The following is a 15,117-nucleotide window of genomic DNA, read 5'->3' as shown; positions in this document are numbered from 1 at the left end:
GAGGGAGGAGATATGGGGATATATGTATATGTATAGCTGATTCACTTTGTTATACAGCAGAAACTAACACACCACTGTAAAGTAATTATACTCCAATAAAGATGTTAAAAAAAAAATTGTGTCTCAGAACAAAGGTTTTTGAACTGTGTTCCTAAAGTTCCCTTCCCAGGACTTGAGGGTGGGAAAATAGTGGGGCTCTGGCCTTCCTTTCCTTCAACTGGAATTGGTTCACTTTTATCTGATTTATATACTAGTGTTCTGGGTAAAGGGCTCATTAAAAAAAAAAAGTTTTCTGCAAAAATATTTGAAAATCATTTTTAGAAGCATAGTGGTAAAAATAGGTGCAGTAGACCAAAAGGCTGGATTGGCAGCCTGGGGTGACTGCATTTCCTGATGCCTTGGTCTTGGGCATGCCTGACCCTGGTTCAGCTTGCTTAGGTGGGAGAACCTGACTTGGCCTTGAGGATGTCATGGTCTGATGGGATATGGGACTGCTGCATATGAAGCTACTAGCAGAGGAGGAAAGGGCCCTGGGCTGGGCTTCAGAAGACCTGAAGTCTAGTCTTGGCTCAGCCAGACTGGCTTGTGAGACTTTAGTCGAGGCCTTGCCTTTCTCTGGGTCTCAGACTCCTCCACCGGAAAGCAAGGAGTTGAACCAGATGATACTTTTGAGCTGTGACCTTCTATGATACACACTTTAAAATAATCATTAAATAATTAAGGTTTATGCATGTAACATATTGCTCATAGTTCTTTAATACCGTTCAGGTAATCTTGCTTTGTGCTCCAGTTAATTGTATCTGTGCCTAATGTCTGCCTTCTCCACTAAGTGTTAAGTCCTTTGAGGTTGTGTCTGATTCATCTCTGTGTCCAACCACTGGGCCTGGCACAGGCAGGCCTTCAGTATATTGCAGAATATACTTGCCTTCAGTATATTTGCAGAATAAAATGGCCTTAATAAAGCACTAATATATATGGAAGCATCAGAGACCAGGTGACTTGGAGCTACTTTTATGGCACAGACATAGGAAGGGCCAATAAAGCCAGAGGAGAAGAAGACAGGTAGACAGGTGGGGCTTTCTGCAAAGGCTTCTTGGAGGAAGAAGATGGTGAGATGAAGAGGGTAGGAAGAGGGCACAACTCCAGATGGACTGTTTCTCTCACTTGTTTTCCCTGAATAGGTGAGTTCTTGGTAGGCAGTGTACATTTGTGTTCACAAGCAGCTGAGAGAAAAGGTCACTGAGCTAGGACATTTAGAAATGAGAGAATATATGAAAGCACTTGGTGGGGGTAAAATAGAGAGATCAGAGACAGGTTCTGGAGCCAGATGGTCCAGGATTCAAATCCTGGTCCTACCACTTACACTGTGGCTTTTGACAAGTCACATGACCTCTCTTATTCATTCCTTAAACACATGTTTATTGAAAACCTCTGGGCCAAGCATAGTGTCACATGCCAATGAGGCAGTGGTGAAAACAAAGACAAGCCCCTATCCTGATGTAACTAGCAAGGGAGATAAGTCTTAAACAGGTAATGATACAAAAGTACAGAGTGCTATAAGAGCATACAACAGAGGCATTTAGTTTCATTAAAATCAGAATGACAATACTGTGCGCTTTGTGGGATTGTGAGGATTCAGTGAGGTAAGCAAGCTGAGTGTCTAGCAGATTGCCCAGCGTACAATTAATAAACATTAATTTCTGCATATACTCATGTTGTTTTCAAGTTTTTCTCCCTGATAATTCTTCCCTCTTTCTCAAAGTCAAATGCTAAAGCTGACTCAGTTCCCCTAAAACAGCAGGATGAAGACAGAGGTGGGGAGGAGAAAGGCCCTGAACTGATCTTACCCCTGCCCTGGTGTTTTCCAAATGGGTCTTCCCAGCCTGGTCCTCACTGAGCTCCAGCTCCTATGGCTCACCAGTGGCCCGCAGGGTTTTCTGCTCACTCCCAGTCCCAGCCTCTTCAAGCTAACCCTAAATCTGAGTTCTTCTTTTTCTCTCATGTGGCTCCAGGGACTCAGCTGTCTTGGTTCTCCTCTTGATTCCCTGGTCTTCCCTCTTTCAGCCTGCCTGAGCGGAAATACGAGTCTCCTGCTCATTATTCCCCTTATTGCTACCACCAAAGATAAGCCCAATGTCTCATTTCATGAAATGAGGTGATGGGTAATACAGGAGATAGCAGAAAGAACAAACAGGAGAAGTGACAACTGAAACAAAGTTCTAGAGTCGCATCCTCAGACCAATTGTTCCTGATTCCCCCTGAGGAAATAACTGGATGGGGGGAGGGGGGACCAAGCACATGCCCAATCCTTCTGGAGAGTCCCTCCTCCCAGACAGGCAGAACAGTAGTTGTCCTGTTTGCCTCCAGGACACCTTTGCCTCTTTGAGCTTCTCCAAACTGGGTGGTACCCAGGTCATCTGGCATACTCCCCTCTGGGAAATTCCTCTTTCTTCAGCCCTGGCACATTCCAGGAGCAACTTGGTTTGCCCAGAGTCACACAGCAGAGCCACGATGTGAATCTAGGCAGTATAATTTCAGAACCCCTCCTCCTCCCCCAATCCGTGTGCACAGCCTCTCTGACTGCTTTAGGCAGTTACTTGTTCCTCCTCTGTGCTCCTTCACTTGTCCCTGTACCAATTTCTCTCAAGACATTATCAACAAGTTCTAATTACTCTTCATCTATATATTCCCCCGAAAAACCGAGCTCTTTGAGGGTAGGAACTGGGTTGTTACAAACAGGGGCTTGGTAGATGTTGAATGAACGAACATTGGCAGTAAGATTCTAGAACTGATTCTGGAAAGGGAGATGATTCTCTTTGTGAAGATAGCCTGGAAAGAGTTGTTACAAGCCAAGATTTCTCTCCTCATTCTGTACACAGCCAGACTCTTAGTGATAGCTGTACTTGCCATTTTTGGACACCAGGGAGCACCACTGATAACACAGCCTAAACTCACAGATTCCTAAACTTTTCTGAGCAGGAGATTTTGGACTCTTTTAGTACACTTCTACTGAAGATTCTCTTGAAGATTCTCTCACTTTCCAAATGAAAGCTGTTGGTAATCAGAAACCCTGTGGTGTAGAGAAAGGACAGCTAAGCTGCTGTACAGAACACACATCGTTCATTCGTTTACTTTTATTGAGTACCAGCTCTGTACTGGGTACAGTCCTAGCTTGGGAGAATACAAAGATAAATGAAAAGAAGTCCTGGCACTTCTCTGGTGGTCCAGCGGTTAAGACCCCACGCTTCCAATGCAGGGGGTGTGGGTTTGATCCCTGGTTGGAGAACTAAGATTCCACATGCCGTGCCATGGGGCCAAAAAATAAAAAAAAATTAAAAAAACCGAAAAAAAAGAAATGAAGTCCTTGATAAGCTTAGGAGCTAATGGGGAAGATAGATACTTATTGGATAATCATAATTCAGTTATATAAGTACTCTAAGGTATAGCAGGAGACTGGAGAGACAGGGTAAGTCAGGGAAGGTGGGAAAGGAAGGAAGGTGACTTTTGAGCTGGCTCTTTTTTTTTTTTTTTTGACTAATCATAATTTTTGGTTCATGCTATGCTGTCATCAGTGATCAAGGCATGGCTGCTTTATATCACTTGAACTGAGACTTGAAGGATAGGGAGGAAATCCCAGAGGAGAAAGAGAACTTGATGTGGTTGCCACTTCATCTTCTTAGGCTCAGTTTCCTCATCTGTAAAATGAGTATAGTCTCTACTTATCTAGCAGGTTTTGTGAGGGAGAGATAAGATAATAGATGTGAAAACTCTTGCAAATAGTAGAATAGAGGCATAAGAATTGTTAATCCAGTTTGATTTAACCAACATCTGCAGAATATCTATTAAGAGCAAGGCCCTAAGAGTGATGCAAGGGAGATATTCCTGGCACACGGTAAAGGCTTGGTGTATAGGTTTCAAAAAGACACAGAGATGAAAAAAACAAAACAAAACCAAGCTCTCGACTTCTTCCTGAGACACAATGTGGTGAGGGTTTCTTGCAGAGGCTACACTTACATGAGGACCCAACCTAGGGTCTACTGAGGTGAGAGTCACAGCTTCTGATCCAGGAAGATCTACGAGGTCTCAGGATTTTCCTACCTTATAGAATATTAAAGCTGAACTGGATCAATAATCTGGTCCCTACCCATCCTATAGTTGGGGAGACTGAGATCCAGAGGGGCACTGGCTTTTCTGATGTCACATCATGATCTTGGAGGCAGAGATGAGACAAGAATGTTTCTCCTATTGTCCAGGCCATGGCTTTTGCTCCCAGACACCATTTATTTTTACTTTTATTTTTAACTGTGGTAAAATACACATAACATAAAATTTACATTTTAAGTGTATTAAGTACATTCACATTGTTTTGCAACCAGTTTCCAGAACTCTTTTCATCTTGCGAAATGGAAACCATATCCACTAAACAATTCCCTATCCTCCTCTCCCCTCAGCCCCTGGTGACCACTATCCTGCTTTCTGTCTCTATGAATTTCATTACTCTAGGATCCTTATATAAGTGGAATCATATAGTATTTGTCCTTTTGTGACCAGCTTATTTCACTTAGCGTAATGTCCTTAAGGTTCATTCATGGTAGCATGTAGAATTTCCTTCCTTTTAAAGGCCGAATAATATTCCATTGCATATATATATATATTTGTCACAGTTTGTTTATATAGTCATCCATCCATGGACACTTATTGGGTTGCTCCCCCCTTTTGGCTATTGTGAATAGTGTTGTTTTGAACATGGGTGTACAGATATCTCTTTGAGACCCTGCTTTCAATTTTTTTGGGCATATGCCCAGAAGTGGAATTGTTGCAGCATATGGTAATTCTGTTTTTAATTCCTGGACACCATTTTAGCCTCACAGGAAATGCAGCAGGCTCTGAGAGTTTCAAGGTCTTGGTGTGAATTGGTAATAGACCCTTGCTTCCTGCCTCCAAGACCCAGGCTCTTTGTACCACATGGGTTTTGCACCCATACCCCCAAAGAACTCACGTGGTAGCTAAGAGAATGATGCACTTGAGTTTAAAGGAGGTTGTATTAAGCGTGATTTACTTTTCTTTTTTCTTGTGTGTTCTCTTTGACAAATGAGTACACAGGCAGGTGGGTTGGCTTAGGCAGAAATTATAAACTTGTAGTCTGAGTGATCAACTTATGCTACAGATGTAGGGCTATATCATTTTCAAAGGGCTATGTCATTTTTTTCCTACCTTTTTGATTTTTTAAAATTTATTTTTTATTTTTTAAATTTAATTTAATTTTTATTTTATATTAGGGTATAGCTGATTTACAATGTTGTGTTAGTTTCAGGTGTACAGCAAAGTGGTTCAGTTATACATATACATATATCCATTATTTTTCAGATTCTTTCCCCATATAGGTTATTATAGAATATTGAGTTCCCTGTGCTATACAGTAGGTTCATGTTGATAAAGGGGCTACATCATTTAAAAGTCCAGATTCCCATCTTCTCTTAAAGATGATCCAGCAATACTGAGTTTACCTTCCTGCCTGCTCACCAGTGTGCCCCAGTCCCTACCACTCCCTATTACTCGCACCTACTTCTCTCAATAATATTAGCTATTTTCCCATTTTCCGTTTGAGTTTAAGACTCCTGGTTCCGAGTGTAGGTCTAGTAGAACCCAGATCAGAGGCTCATCTTCTGTTAGGGCCAATTTCCCAGCACACAGTTGTTACTCAATAAATATGTGCATGATCAAATGAATTAACTCATGTCAACCAGCTTTCATTGAGCACTTACTATGTACAGAGCCTATGGCCGGATGGCCATTTCCCAGAGATGAATAAGGCACAGCCCCTGACCTCTGAAAAGCCACAATCCTATGGGGTGGGGGAAGGCAGATATGAGTATGGTCCAATTGTGGACCTGAGGTGGCAGTCAGAGTAGGAGTTTCTGAGAAGATCTTGAACTGTATCTGGAAGAATGAGAGGCCAGCCATAAGAGGGAGTTGATGGGGAGGCCAGGAGGGGGGAGTGTTTCAGGTAGAAGCAACAGCAGATACAAGGGCCGGGAGGTGGCTGATGTTCCATGTGTTTGAGGAACTTAAAGAAGGCCAGTGCGACTGAAGTTTAATAAGAGAGTGGGAAGAGTGGTAGTAGATGACGTCAGACGTGTGTTTTTATATCGACAGCCTAACCCTTAAGCCAGGCAGCTATTGGGCAAATCCGTGTTCCCGGTCTTCAGAAGCCTTGCTCAGAACAGGTAGCTGGCTTAGCACTGTCAGAGGGGGGACGGGGCCTAATCCCTTCCCCTGCCTCCGGTGCCAAGGACAGGGTAGGGCACAGAGCAGGTTTCTGTAAAGATTTGCTGACAGCACACTTGAGAACAGGAAGTGCAGGCTCTGTTGAAGGAGGCCCAGGCGCAACTCCCTCTTTATGGGGGCACTCATTCTCAAGTCGCTAACACCCCCAAGCCACACAGAGAGCTGGGAGAGTGAGATGCAGGGAGGAACCAGCCACAGGCCCTACCCGCAAAAACCTCAGAGGGGAGGGGATTTGGAGGGGGTGGGTAGGAAAATGGGCGGTGAGAGTTAAGGGAGGGCATCCGACTTAGCTTGGATGAGGCGGGGAGGCGGCGTCAGGAAGGCAGATGGGGCCATTTAGCTAAGACTTACGGTATGTGTAGGGCAATTTTACCTACAGTGGTTTGGAAGGCTTCGTGTGTTTCCTGGCATCATTTCCTCCGAAACCACTAGCAGGCCCTAATGGGCCTCCCCCGGGGCGGGTCCTAGCTCTATTCCCCAACCCTCTGCAAAGGGGCAGGGCTTCCCAAAGAGCTCGGGCCCTGTTCGCAGCGCCCAGATTTGCCCGCCAGGGGCCGCTGCACACGGGTGACGAAGCGCGAGGGTGCCTAAGCTGCAGAGAGGCGGAAGCGGATTGGTTGCGAGGCGCGGCGGGGAGGGCGGAGCCTGGGGTACCGGCCTGGAGTAGGGGGCTGGCAACGGGCCCCCCGGCCGAACCGGGCTGGTCCGTTGTCGCCTCAGGCAGCCCCGGGCGGCAGTCGTGGTGCCGAGGGTCTTTGCCCTGGCCGGCTCTAGAGCTTGGGCGAGTGGAGCAGCACCGAGGCCCGGAGATCCGGGCAGGGCAGCTACTGTCATCGCTGCCGCTGCCGCCGCAGGCCTGGGTTACCTGAGCGACTGCGTGTCAGGGGCACGCCCGCTCTTTCGCGGGCGGTTAGTGCGAGAGAGGCTCTCGTGGGGGAAAGGGAGGCCGGGACCCGACCCTTGGCTGGGGAGAGGGGTCCTGGCGGAGACTAGAGCGGGCCGAGAGCGGAGAGAGCCCGCCGGGGTCTGGGGGTGCCGGGCGGCTGCCTCTAACAGGTTATTCCGGGGTAAGCCGGGCGCTGGGGCGGGCTCGGGCTTCGCTGGGGGCCGGGCGGCGCGGGGCGGGCCTGCGGGAGAGCACGCCCCCGCCCGCCCCGGGCCCGCCCCGCGCCTCCCGCCCGCTCGCCGGGGAGCCTCTGTCCCGGGCCTGGCCCGTGCGCGTCCGCCTGCTGAACCCGGGCACCGCCGGCCGCCTGGGCACGGGACTGGGCGGGAGCTCTGACCTCGGCCTAGGAGGCCTGGGATCCCCGAGCCGCCCGCGCCCGCGGGGGCCTGGAAGTCGCACGCCCTTCCCGAACCTGTGCCCCTCGCCGATCCTCGGCGGTGCGAGGCCAGGTGCCCCCCTCTTCCCCTCCCTTCTTTCCCTCCCCCACTCCGGTGCCCGCTGGAGGGCCCGCCCGCCCGCCCTCTCCGGTAGGGGTGTAGCCGGCTGCGGAGCTGACACCGGCTCCGCGGCCACCCTGTCCAAACTCTCCGGAAGCGGCCCGAGCCGACCGGGTACTCAGGCCGTCGCAACTCCGGCGGACCCACTGTTGGACCCGAGGCGCCGGCCCTCCTCCCGCGCCCAAACTTGGAGCACTTGACCTTTGGCTGTCGGAGGCAGACTCGCGGGTGGCTGGACAGCTGCGGCACCTCGAGGGCATCTTGCCTGAGGTTCCAGGACCGTCAGCTGCACTCCCAGGCTCCCGGCTTTGCCTCTGGGATCCTGAGGTGTCTACATCAGGCGCATGTTGACTGAGACCTGGAGTCATGGATGTGTGCGCCCGTCTTGCCCTGTGGCTCCTCTGGGGGCTTCTCCTGCATCACGGCCAGAGCCTCAGCCAAAGCCACAGCGAGAAGACGACAGGAACCGGCTCGGGGGCCAGTTCTGAGGAGTCCACTGCAGCAGGTAAGGCCTTGGCCACGGACAAGAACTGAGTTGCCCAAGTGGGGAAGTCGAACCCTAGGTTTCTACACCTGCGATTGATGGCAGACCCACACATGGCACTGCCTGTTCTTAGTAGTCCAAAGAGTTCTTTCCCTTCTAATGTCTTTGTCTCTCTTGAACAACTTTCCTCATCCCTCCTCAGGATGTCTTTTGTTGGCAGTGAAAAGAGGTTTGCTTTTGGGGCACCTTGGCCTTTCAGATCCGCAAGTCAAGACCCCTTCTCATGACTACTTGTCTGGACTGATGCCCTGGGCGATGATAAGTCTGTTGCTCTTGGCCAGTTTCAGCACTTGGCAGCACAGGGGAGGCTGAGGCTACTTGGGTTGGGTAGGGAAAGTCAGGACTGGGCCAACTCTATTACTCTCTAACTTAGTGTTGAGGTGTGCCTTTCTATTCCAGTGAGCGTGGGGACCCTATTCTCTCCCTTCCCTTAGGTAATCTGCTGTCTTCTAGCTGTGCCCATTTGAAATATCAAGGCAGTTCCTTAGATGGAATCCTATTTACCACCAGGGAGTTAAATGGCCTTTTGTTGACATGGGCATGATATAATTCCTGGGACCACTTGTTGACTTATTCTATTTTTTCTGACTGATGAGGGTGGGAATTCTACAATATTTTTGATCTGTCCTGGTTTTTCCTGTGCACTTATGGAGCCTTGTCAAACAGTAGGAGCCCTGGTATTGTTGCAGAAGAAAGAGCCACTTTTAAAATTCAGTTGTTTTACACAAGGCTTAGAAGGTATTCAGTTTTTTATCCCCATTTCTCTCTCCCGGTCACTGTGATCTGCCCAAAGCAGTGAGATGCAGAGTGAGGAGAGTTTATAGCTGGGTTCTTTCTACGGCGGGGCAAGCTCAAGTGAGGGGACACCTCAGTGAATACCTGTTGATACAAGGAAGAAAAGGAAGCGTAAGTCATGGTGGCCAGGAAGTTTCATGGATGGATCCAGAGGCTGGCTTTGGTGCTAGACCCTTTCTTAGGAAACCCCCTTTTAAATTCTTTGACTGGGCTGGGTGTGACTGCAGATACCCCAAGGGTTGGCTTCCAAGTGAGGCCAGGGTTGCCCTACGTGCAAGCATGGCACCTAGGCTGTTGCTTTGAAGATAGGTCCTTCTTGCATATTAATCCTGTTTCTCCATACAGTGTCTCCTTGGCCCCTGAACCCTCGCTCAAAGCTTGGTTCTCATTGGGCTATGAAGGCAGATGTAGGTCAAACTGTGCAGAAGACCTGAGGAGCATCTCTGCTGTCCCAGTGACATCCCTGTTTGTAACTGATAATATGTCCCTTTTTCACCCTAAAATATGGGTGCCTGACGTAAAATGAATTTTCTTTTGGGGGGAAGGAAGTGTTCTTTATTTTAGGCACAGTGCTAAAAGAGATGAAGTTTTGAATTTAGGCATTAGCTAGCTGTCAGGAAGATTTGTGTGTTTGTACATGCCATAGGTAAGAGGCATTCCAGCATCCCTTGTAACCAGCCCGTGGCTTGAGCTTATGGAGACAGCCCTCCACACAACATATTTTAGAGGCTTGGCTGTGTTGATTATACTACTTAGGCTTCTCTTTTGGTCTTTTCTTTCTCTCAGTTCAGAAATCAGTTTCTATTGTCACAGTAATATTGAAGCCCAGGGAGGAAATCTCAGAGACCCTAGGTGCTGGGAATGGCTATGGTTTGTGGTAACCTGGAGGCCCCAGCACTGTTGTTCTGGTAGGTTGTCACCTTGGGCCTGTCTGGGACTTTGACTCAGATAGGAAATCATTTTTGCAAAGAGGTGGACTGGGCTCATGGACTGGGCTCTTCTAAAGGATTTGGTGCGGGGCTGTCTACACAGCCAGGAGCTCTTGTAGCCTTTCCAGTCCCTCTGTATCCTCAGAACACAGGAGTTTTCCTTACCCTTAAAGCTGCCACTTTTCTAAATCAGATTCAACATATCTAGTCAATTTGTATGTTCTCTAAAGTTTGTATTTTACACAGCTGTTTTTCCCACAAAGTCTCGCAATTGCTCTATTAGAATGCAGGGCAGGTGGTATTATCCCCATTTTTATTGTTGAAGAAATTGAGTCCTATGCTCAGTTTTCTGATTTTTTTTTAAAGATTTTTTTTGATGTGGACTTTTAAAGTCTTTATTGAATTTGTTACAATATTACTTCTGTTTCTGTTTTGGTTTTTTGGCTGCGAGGCATGTGGGATCTTAGCTCCCCGACCAGGGATTGAACCCTCACCCTCTGCATTGGAAGGCGAAGTCTTAACCACTGGACCACCAGGGAAGTCCCAAGTTTTCTGATTCTTAAGTCCTAGACTTCTTCCGTCTTCTCAGGCCCTGCCCTCTTAAAGGAGCACTAGGTAAGGCCAAGAGAATGTTACTTTCCTCTTGGTGAGTTAGTTAGGTAGCCCCTAGTGACTCTGTAGCAGAGATCCAAAAAAGGGCTGTCTTTTTCTCCTCTGGAGGGTCTTCTGCAGGGGCCAGAAAATTGCATTTTTTCTCTTGTTGGATGTACACGGCTATCTTAAAGGTCTGCCCCTCCAGGGAAGGCAGGTGCTCTGCTAGAAGGCCTTCTCATTGGGAGAGGCCATTCCTGTCACCTTCTGGCTCTTTGATGCCTGTATACCAGTTGTGCTAAGTTACTTTCTCAGCTAAAGATCTGTGCTTGACTGTGCTGCTCTGAAGCCTGCACTTCTGAAACTGCCTGGAATTGATGCTTGGAACCTCCCTTAGACTCTGGACTCATTGCCTCCAGAAACTCAAAATGTTTCCTGCAGAATGTGTGTGAGGGGTCCCACGTGAGTCTGGAGTTGTGACTGCCAGTGTTGGTTGAGGACCTCTACTCAGGAACTGTGGTTCTACTCAGTATAACTAGAACTGGGCTTTGGAGGATAGGCATCTAGGCAGTTTATGGAGTGCAGGTTGGCGTCTCAATCAACCCCTAATGGAGTGGGAGGCCAGAGTCCTGCCTGCCCACCCAGCTAGTTGCTGCTGCCTCCAAGGCTATAAATGGCCTGGCCATCTTGGTGGCTATGCTAATTTTAGCTGAGGGTGGCTCCCGGAACTGGATTGGAGCCAAGGGCAGGTGGGTGCGGCTTGGCTGAGGCTAATATTGGGGGATGGGCAGAGGGTCACACTAATCCTGGGGCAGCTAGGACATCATCTGCACCCACGCCTCAGCTTTGACAATCATCCTTAACCAGGTTAATTTATTCAGCAAACATTGAACAGTGTCAGCTCATGTGCTGTGTATTCAGCTAATATTTGAGTGCCTGCTCTGGGCCAGGCACTGTGTTTGGTGTTGGGAATTTAAGGATGAACAAAACAGACATGTTCTCTGCCTTCATGGAGTTTACAGTCTAGTGGGGAGATAGAAAATAAATACATAAATAAATATAGTGTCTTGTGGTAATTTTTGTGGAAGAAAACATAAACAGAGTGCTGTGATGGAGAACGGGAAGAGGACAGAGCTCCAGCTGAAGTAGGAACCCAGTGCCTAGCAAGACATTAATAACATCAGTAACATCAACAATAATAGCAACTGACATTTTTTAGTGCCTACTGTGTGGCAGGCACTATTCCAAACATTTTATTCTTTTTAATTCTTACAGCCATCCTGTGTGCTTGGTATTATCCCTGTTTTGTAAGTGAGGAAATGAAATCATAGAGAAGTCAAGTAACTTACCCAAGGTTATACGGATAGTAGGGAATAGAGCCAGAATTTGAACCCAGGCAGTCTGACTCTTCTCCCCACCTCCGCCTCAGCCACTAGGTTATACACTCTTTCAGAACTTTGTGATAAGCGCTGTAGTAGAGGTATGATATATACATACAAAAGGCTGTGGGAAGCCCAGAGGAGCAAGTGACTAACCCTGCCTGGGAGAGCTGGGGGAGGCTTCTCAGTTTCCTCCATAATTTTTCTCAGATCTTGGGGAGATAAAAAGTGGTTGCCTAATTCAAAAGTTAAGAGGTGGAAACATCAGTTAGTTCAACTTATTTATTTTTACATATGAGGAAACTGATGTCCAGAGCGGCGTCACATAGAAATTCCACAATGGGTTATTAGTAGAACCAGACTAAGGCATTTGAGTCAGGGACCCTGGCTTAATCAGTTATTCACTCCACAAGTCTGTAATGAGTGCTTACTGCTTGCTTTGTACTATGGAAGGAACTTAGGGCCACCAAAGAAGTCTAGTTTGGGGGTGGGGGTGGGGATATATATTTAGAGAATATTAAATACAACATAATGCACAGGCTTAATGAAGCACAAAACCAAGCAGGGTAGACAGTGTAGGCTAAGGATTACAAGAGCTCTGCGTGGGCTGAGCTAGGCTAAGGTGGCTGGGGAGGGCTTCCTGGAAGGAGGGGTTGGGTGGAGGCATAAGAGAATGGGGTGGGGAGTGGTCTGACTTGGGGATTGTTGGAGGGAAGGGGACATTGTAAAGGTCTGGATCACCAGTGTGAGCACATGGGGTCTCACTGGCGGCTGAACAATAACTGGGCAGAGTTGCTTCATAGTTGGCCAACTACCTCGCACGAGGGCTGGTAGACAGGAAGATTGCAGTCACGTGTGGTCTGTGGCAGGTCTGATAACTACTGTAATTTTGAAGTAATGATGATTATGAATAATATTTGGAGATATCTGTACCAATGTAATGTGACATGAAAATGTCTGTACTTTCTGTTGGTGACAAAATCATAGGTAGTGCTAATAATATTATGGTTGGTTATTACGTATAATTGAAGTAAATGCTAACTTTCAATAAGAGAAGGTTGAAAATAAAGATGTAATTTCTTTTCCATACAAATTCACCCCCCCCCCCCAATTCTTCTCATGGGCTCCTTAGGAATGTGGAGCCTTCATGCTAAGAACTCCTGTTCTCTGACAAGGAAGGGATGAGGTCTTGATGGGAGGGTTTCCTAGGTCTTCACAGGACTTGAGTTTGAGCCCCAGGGGGCCCCTCATTTCCTGCTGAGTGGCTTTGAGATACAGTGCTGAGTGACTTCATGGGCATGCTGTGGTACACTGCTTTTTGTGAGAAATGATTCTCCAGGAAACCCAGCAGTTCTGGCTATCAAATTTTTTGGGAGAGAGAAAGATACCAAACTGGGTCTCCAACAGAGCTTTCTTTTTTTGTTACTGCTGATCAAAAAAAAAAAAATTATGAACTATTAAGATATACAACTAAGTATAAAGAATAATACATTGAATATGCCTGTGCCCATAACACAGTGTAAGATAAGAAATCAAGTAATAACAGTACAGAGCTTTCTTTATTACCCCCTGGATACTTTGTATAAACTTCTAATTTAACACAGCACATTGTACATATATTTGCTCTCTTACAAGTGTAAACTCTTTGTGGAAGAAAGGAGGAGGGGTTGTATTTTATTTATCTCTGTTTTTATTGTGCCCAGCCTAAAACCTCTGTTAAAGTTTGTTGGAAAAGCTGAAATCAGGGCCTGTTTGAATGGATCAAATTTTCTCTCTTCCTTTCATACCTTCTCATATATCTTAGTACACATTCTGGGCTTTTCAGCAGCCCTTCATGGTGTTGCTCACCCAGGGCACTTTGTATTTTCATCCAAGCTCAGATCTGTTTATCCCTTTTCAATGTATTATTTTATTTTATCCTCAACTTTGGAAGTAGGTATACCTGTTTTTATCATTATGCCCATTTTTTTTTGGCCATGCCACGTGGCATGCAGGATCTTACTTCCCCGACCAGGGATTGAACCCCTGTGCCGTGCAGTGGAAGCATGGAGTCCTAACCACTGGACCACTAGGAATTCCCATTATGCCCATTTTAAAGGTGAAGAATTCATAGCTGAGAAATTTGTGTTCTTTGTCACATAACTAAAAAGTGGCAGGATCAGAACCGTAACTCTGGGGATCTGTGTATCAAGCCCTTGTTGTTTTTATCAAAACACATTACCTGTCAGTGTGTCCCTCGCAAATCTGGCATGCAGAGACTTAGCCTCAATGGTCTGGCCATAGCTGTGTTAACAAAGGTGTTTGAATAGTCTAGTCACCTATCACAAAGTGCTGCTCTGGAGGATGGTGGAGTCTATAATCTTATCAATCATGCTGCCCTGTTGGAGTTATCTGTGTATGTGCCGGCTTTCCTTGATAAAAACTCCTCAAGGGTTAGGACAGGAAGCTCCTAGCACAAGCCTTGGCACATGGTATACTTTACATACTGTAGAGTTTGTAAAACTGAATTGAAGGGGATTTATTGTCTGGTTCTGTTTCAACTATAGTTTACTAGGTTGGAAGTTGAAGAAGTTTTACTTTGAAAGGGTTAGGTAAAGTCGAAGAAATAAGCTTCACTTATTTAGAAAGTTCACTGTTTTAGAATTTCTCATTTTTTGGGACTTCCCTGGTGGTCCAGTAATTAGGACTCTTGTGCTTTCACTGCTGGGGTCCGGGTTCGATCCTTGGTCGGGGAACTAAGATCCTGCAAGCCATGTGGTGAGGCAAAACAAACAAACAAACAAAAAACAGAATTTCTTGTTTTTTGCTTTTGTTAAAAAAGTCATCCAGATCAGTCTGAGTCCAGTGGCCTCATTTTGTGTGGAAGAAGTTTGTCTAGGATTTTAAAGAAACCAGACTCTTATTGTTGCAGGCCTTACTACAAGAATGCGGTTGGGAGTAGCTGGGAAACTGTCTAGTTCCACAAAGGACCTATGTGTAGCGGGGAGGAGAGAGTTGGGAAATGAGTGGGTGGGGCTGGGTAGAAGCTCAGATGAGATGATTGGCTTGGCAAAAGGGTCTGAGTTGGCCACAGCCAACAGACATAAATATCTGGATTTAGGGGAGCTTCAGAGTTCCAGCTTTTTTTCTTACTGTCTGTGGGCCTTGT

The 15,117-nt window shown here is 46.8% G+C and overlaps 1 protein-coding gene across 8 annotated transcripts in view; it reads left to right on the top strand.

Moving 5' to 3' along the window:
• Window positions 1-7,493: 7,493 nt before the first annotated feature.
• The window catches only part of STIM1 (stromal interaction molecule 1), a 197,487-nt gene continuing 189,863 nt past the window's right edge, over window positions 7,494-15,117 (top strand). For 3 of the 8 annotated variants that reach the window (XR_003622552.2, XM_007173634.2, XM_028164374.2), the window contains exon 1: window positions 7,498-8,236. Coding sequence is in view for 7 of the 8 variants with exons in the window: in XM_007173634.2 (XP_007173696.1) it covers window positions 8,098-8,236 (139 nt within the window). In the remaining variant the exon portion in view is untranslated. Of the gene's footprint in view, window positions 8,237-15,117 lie in introns of all 8 variants that reach the window. The other 5 variants (XM_007173635.2, XM_007173636.3, XM_028164372.2 and 2 more) reach the window with 3 other exon arrangements.

This window comes from Balaenoptera acutorostrata, chromosome 9 (genome assembly GCF_949987535.1).
Source record: "Balaenoptera acutorostrata chromosome 9, mBalAcu1.1, whole genome shotgun sequence".
Classification (NCBI taxonomy): Eukaryota; Metazoa; Chordata; class Mammalia; order Artiodactyla; family Balaenopteridae; genus Balaenoptera; species Balaenoptera acutorostrata.
Note: the sequence above shows the minus strand (reverse complement) of the source record. Positions and strands in the feature narration are given on the sequence as shown.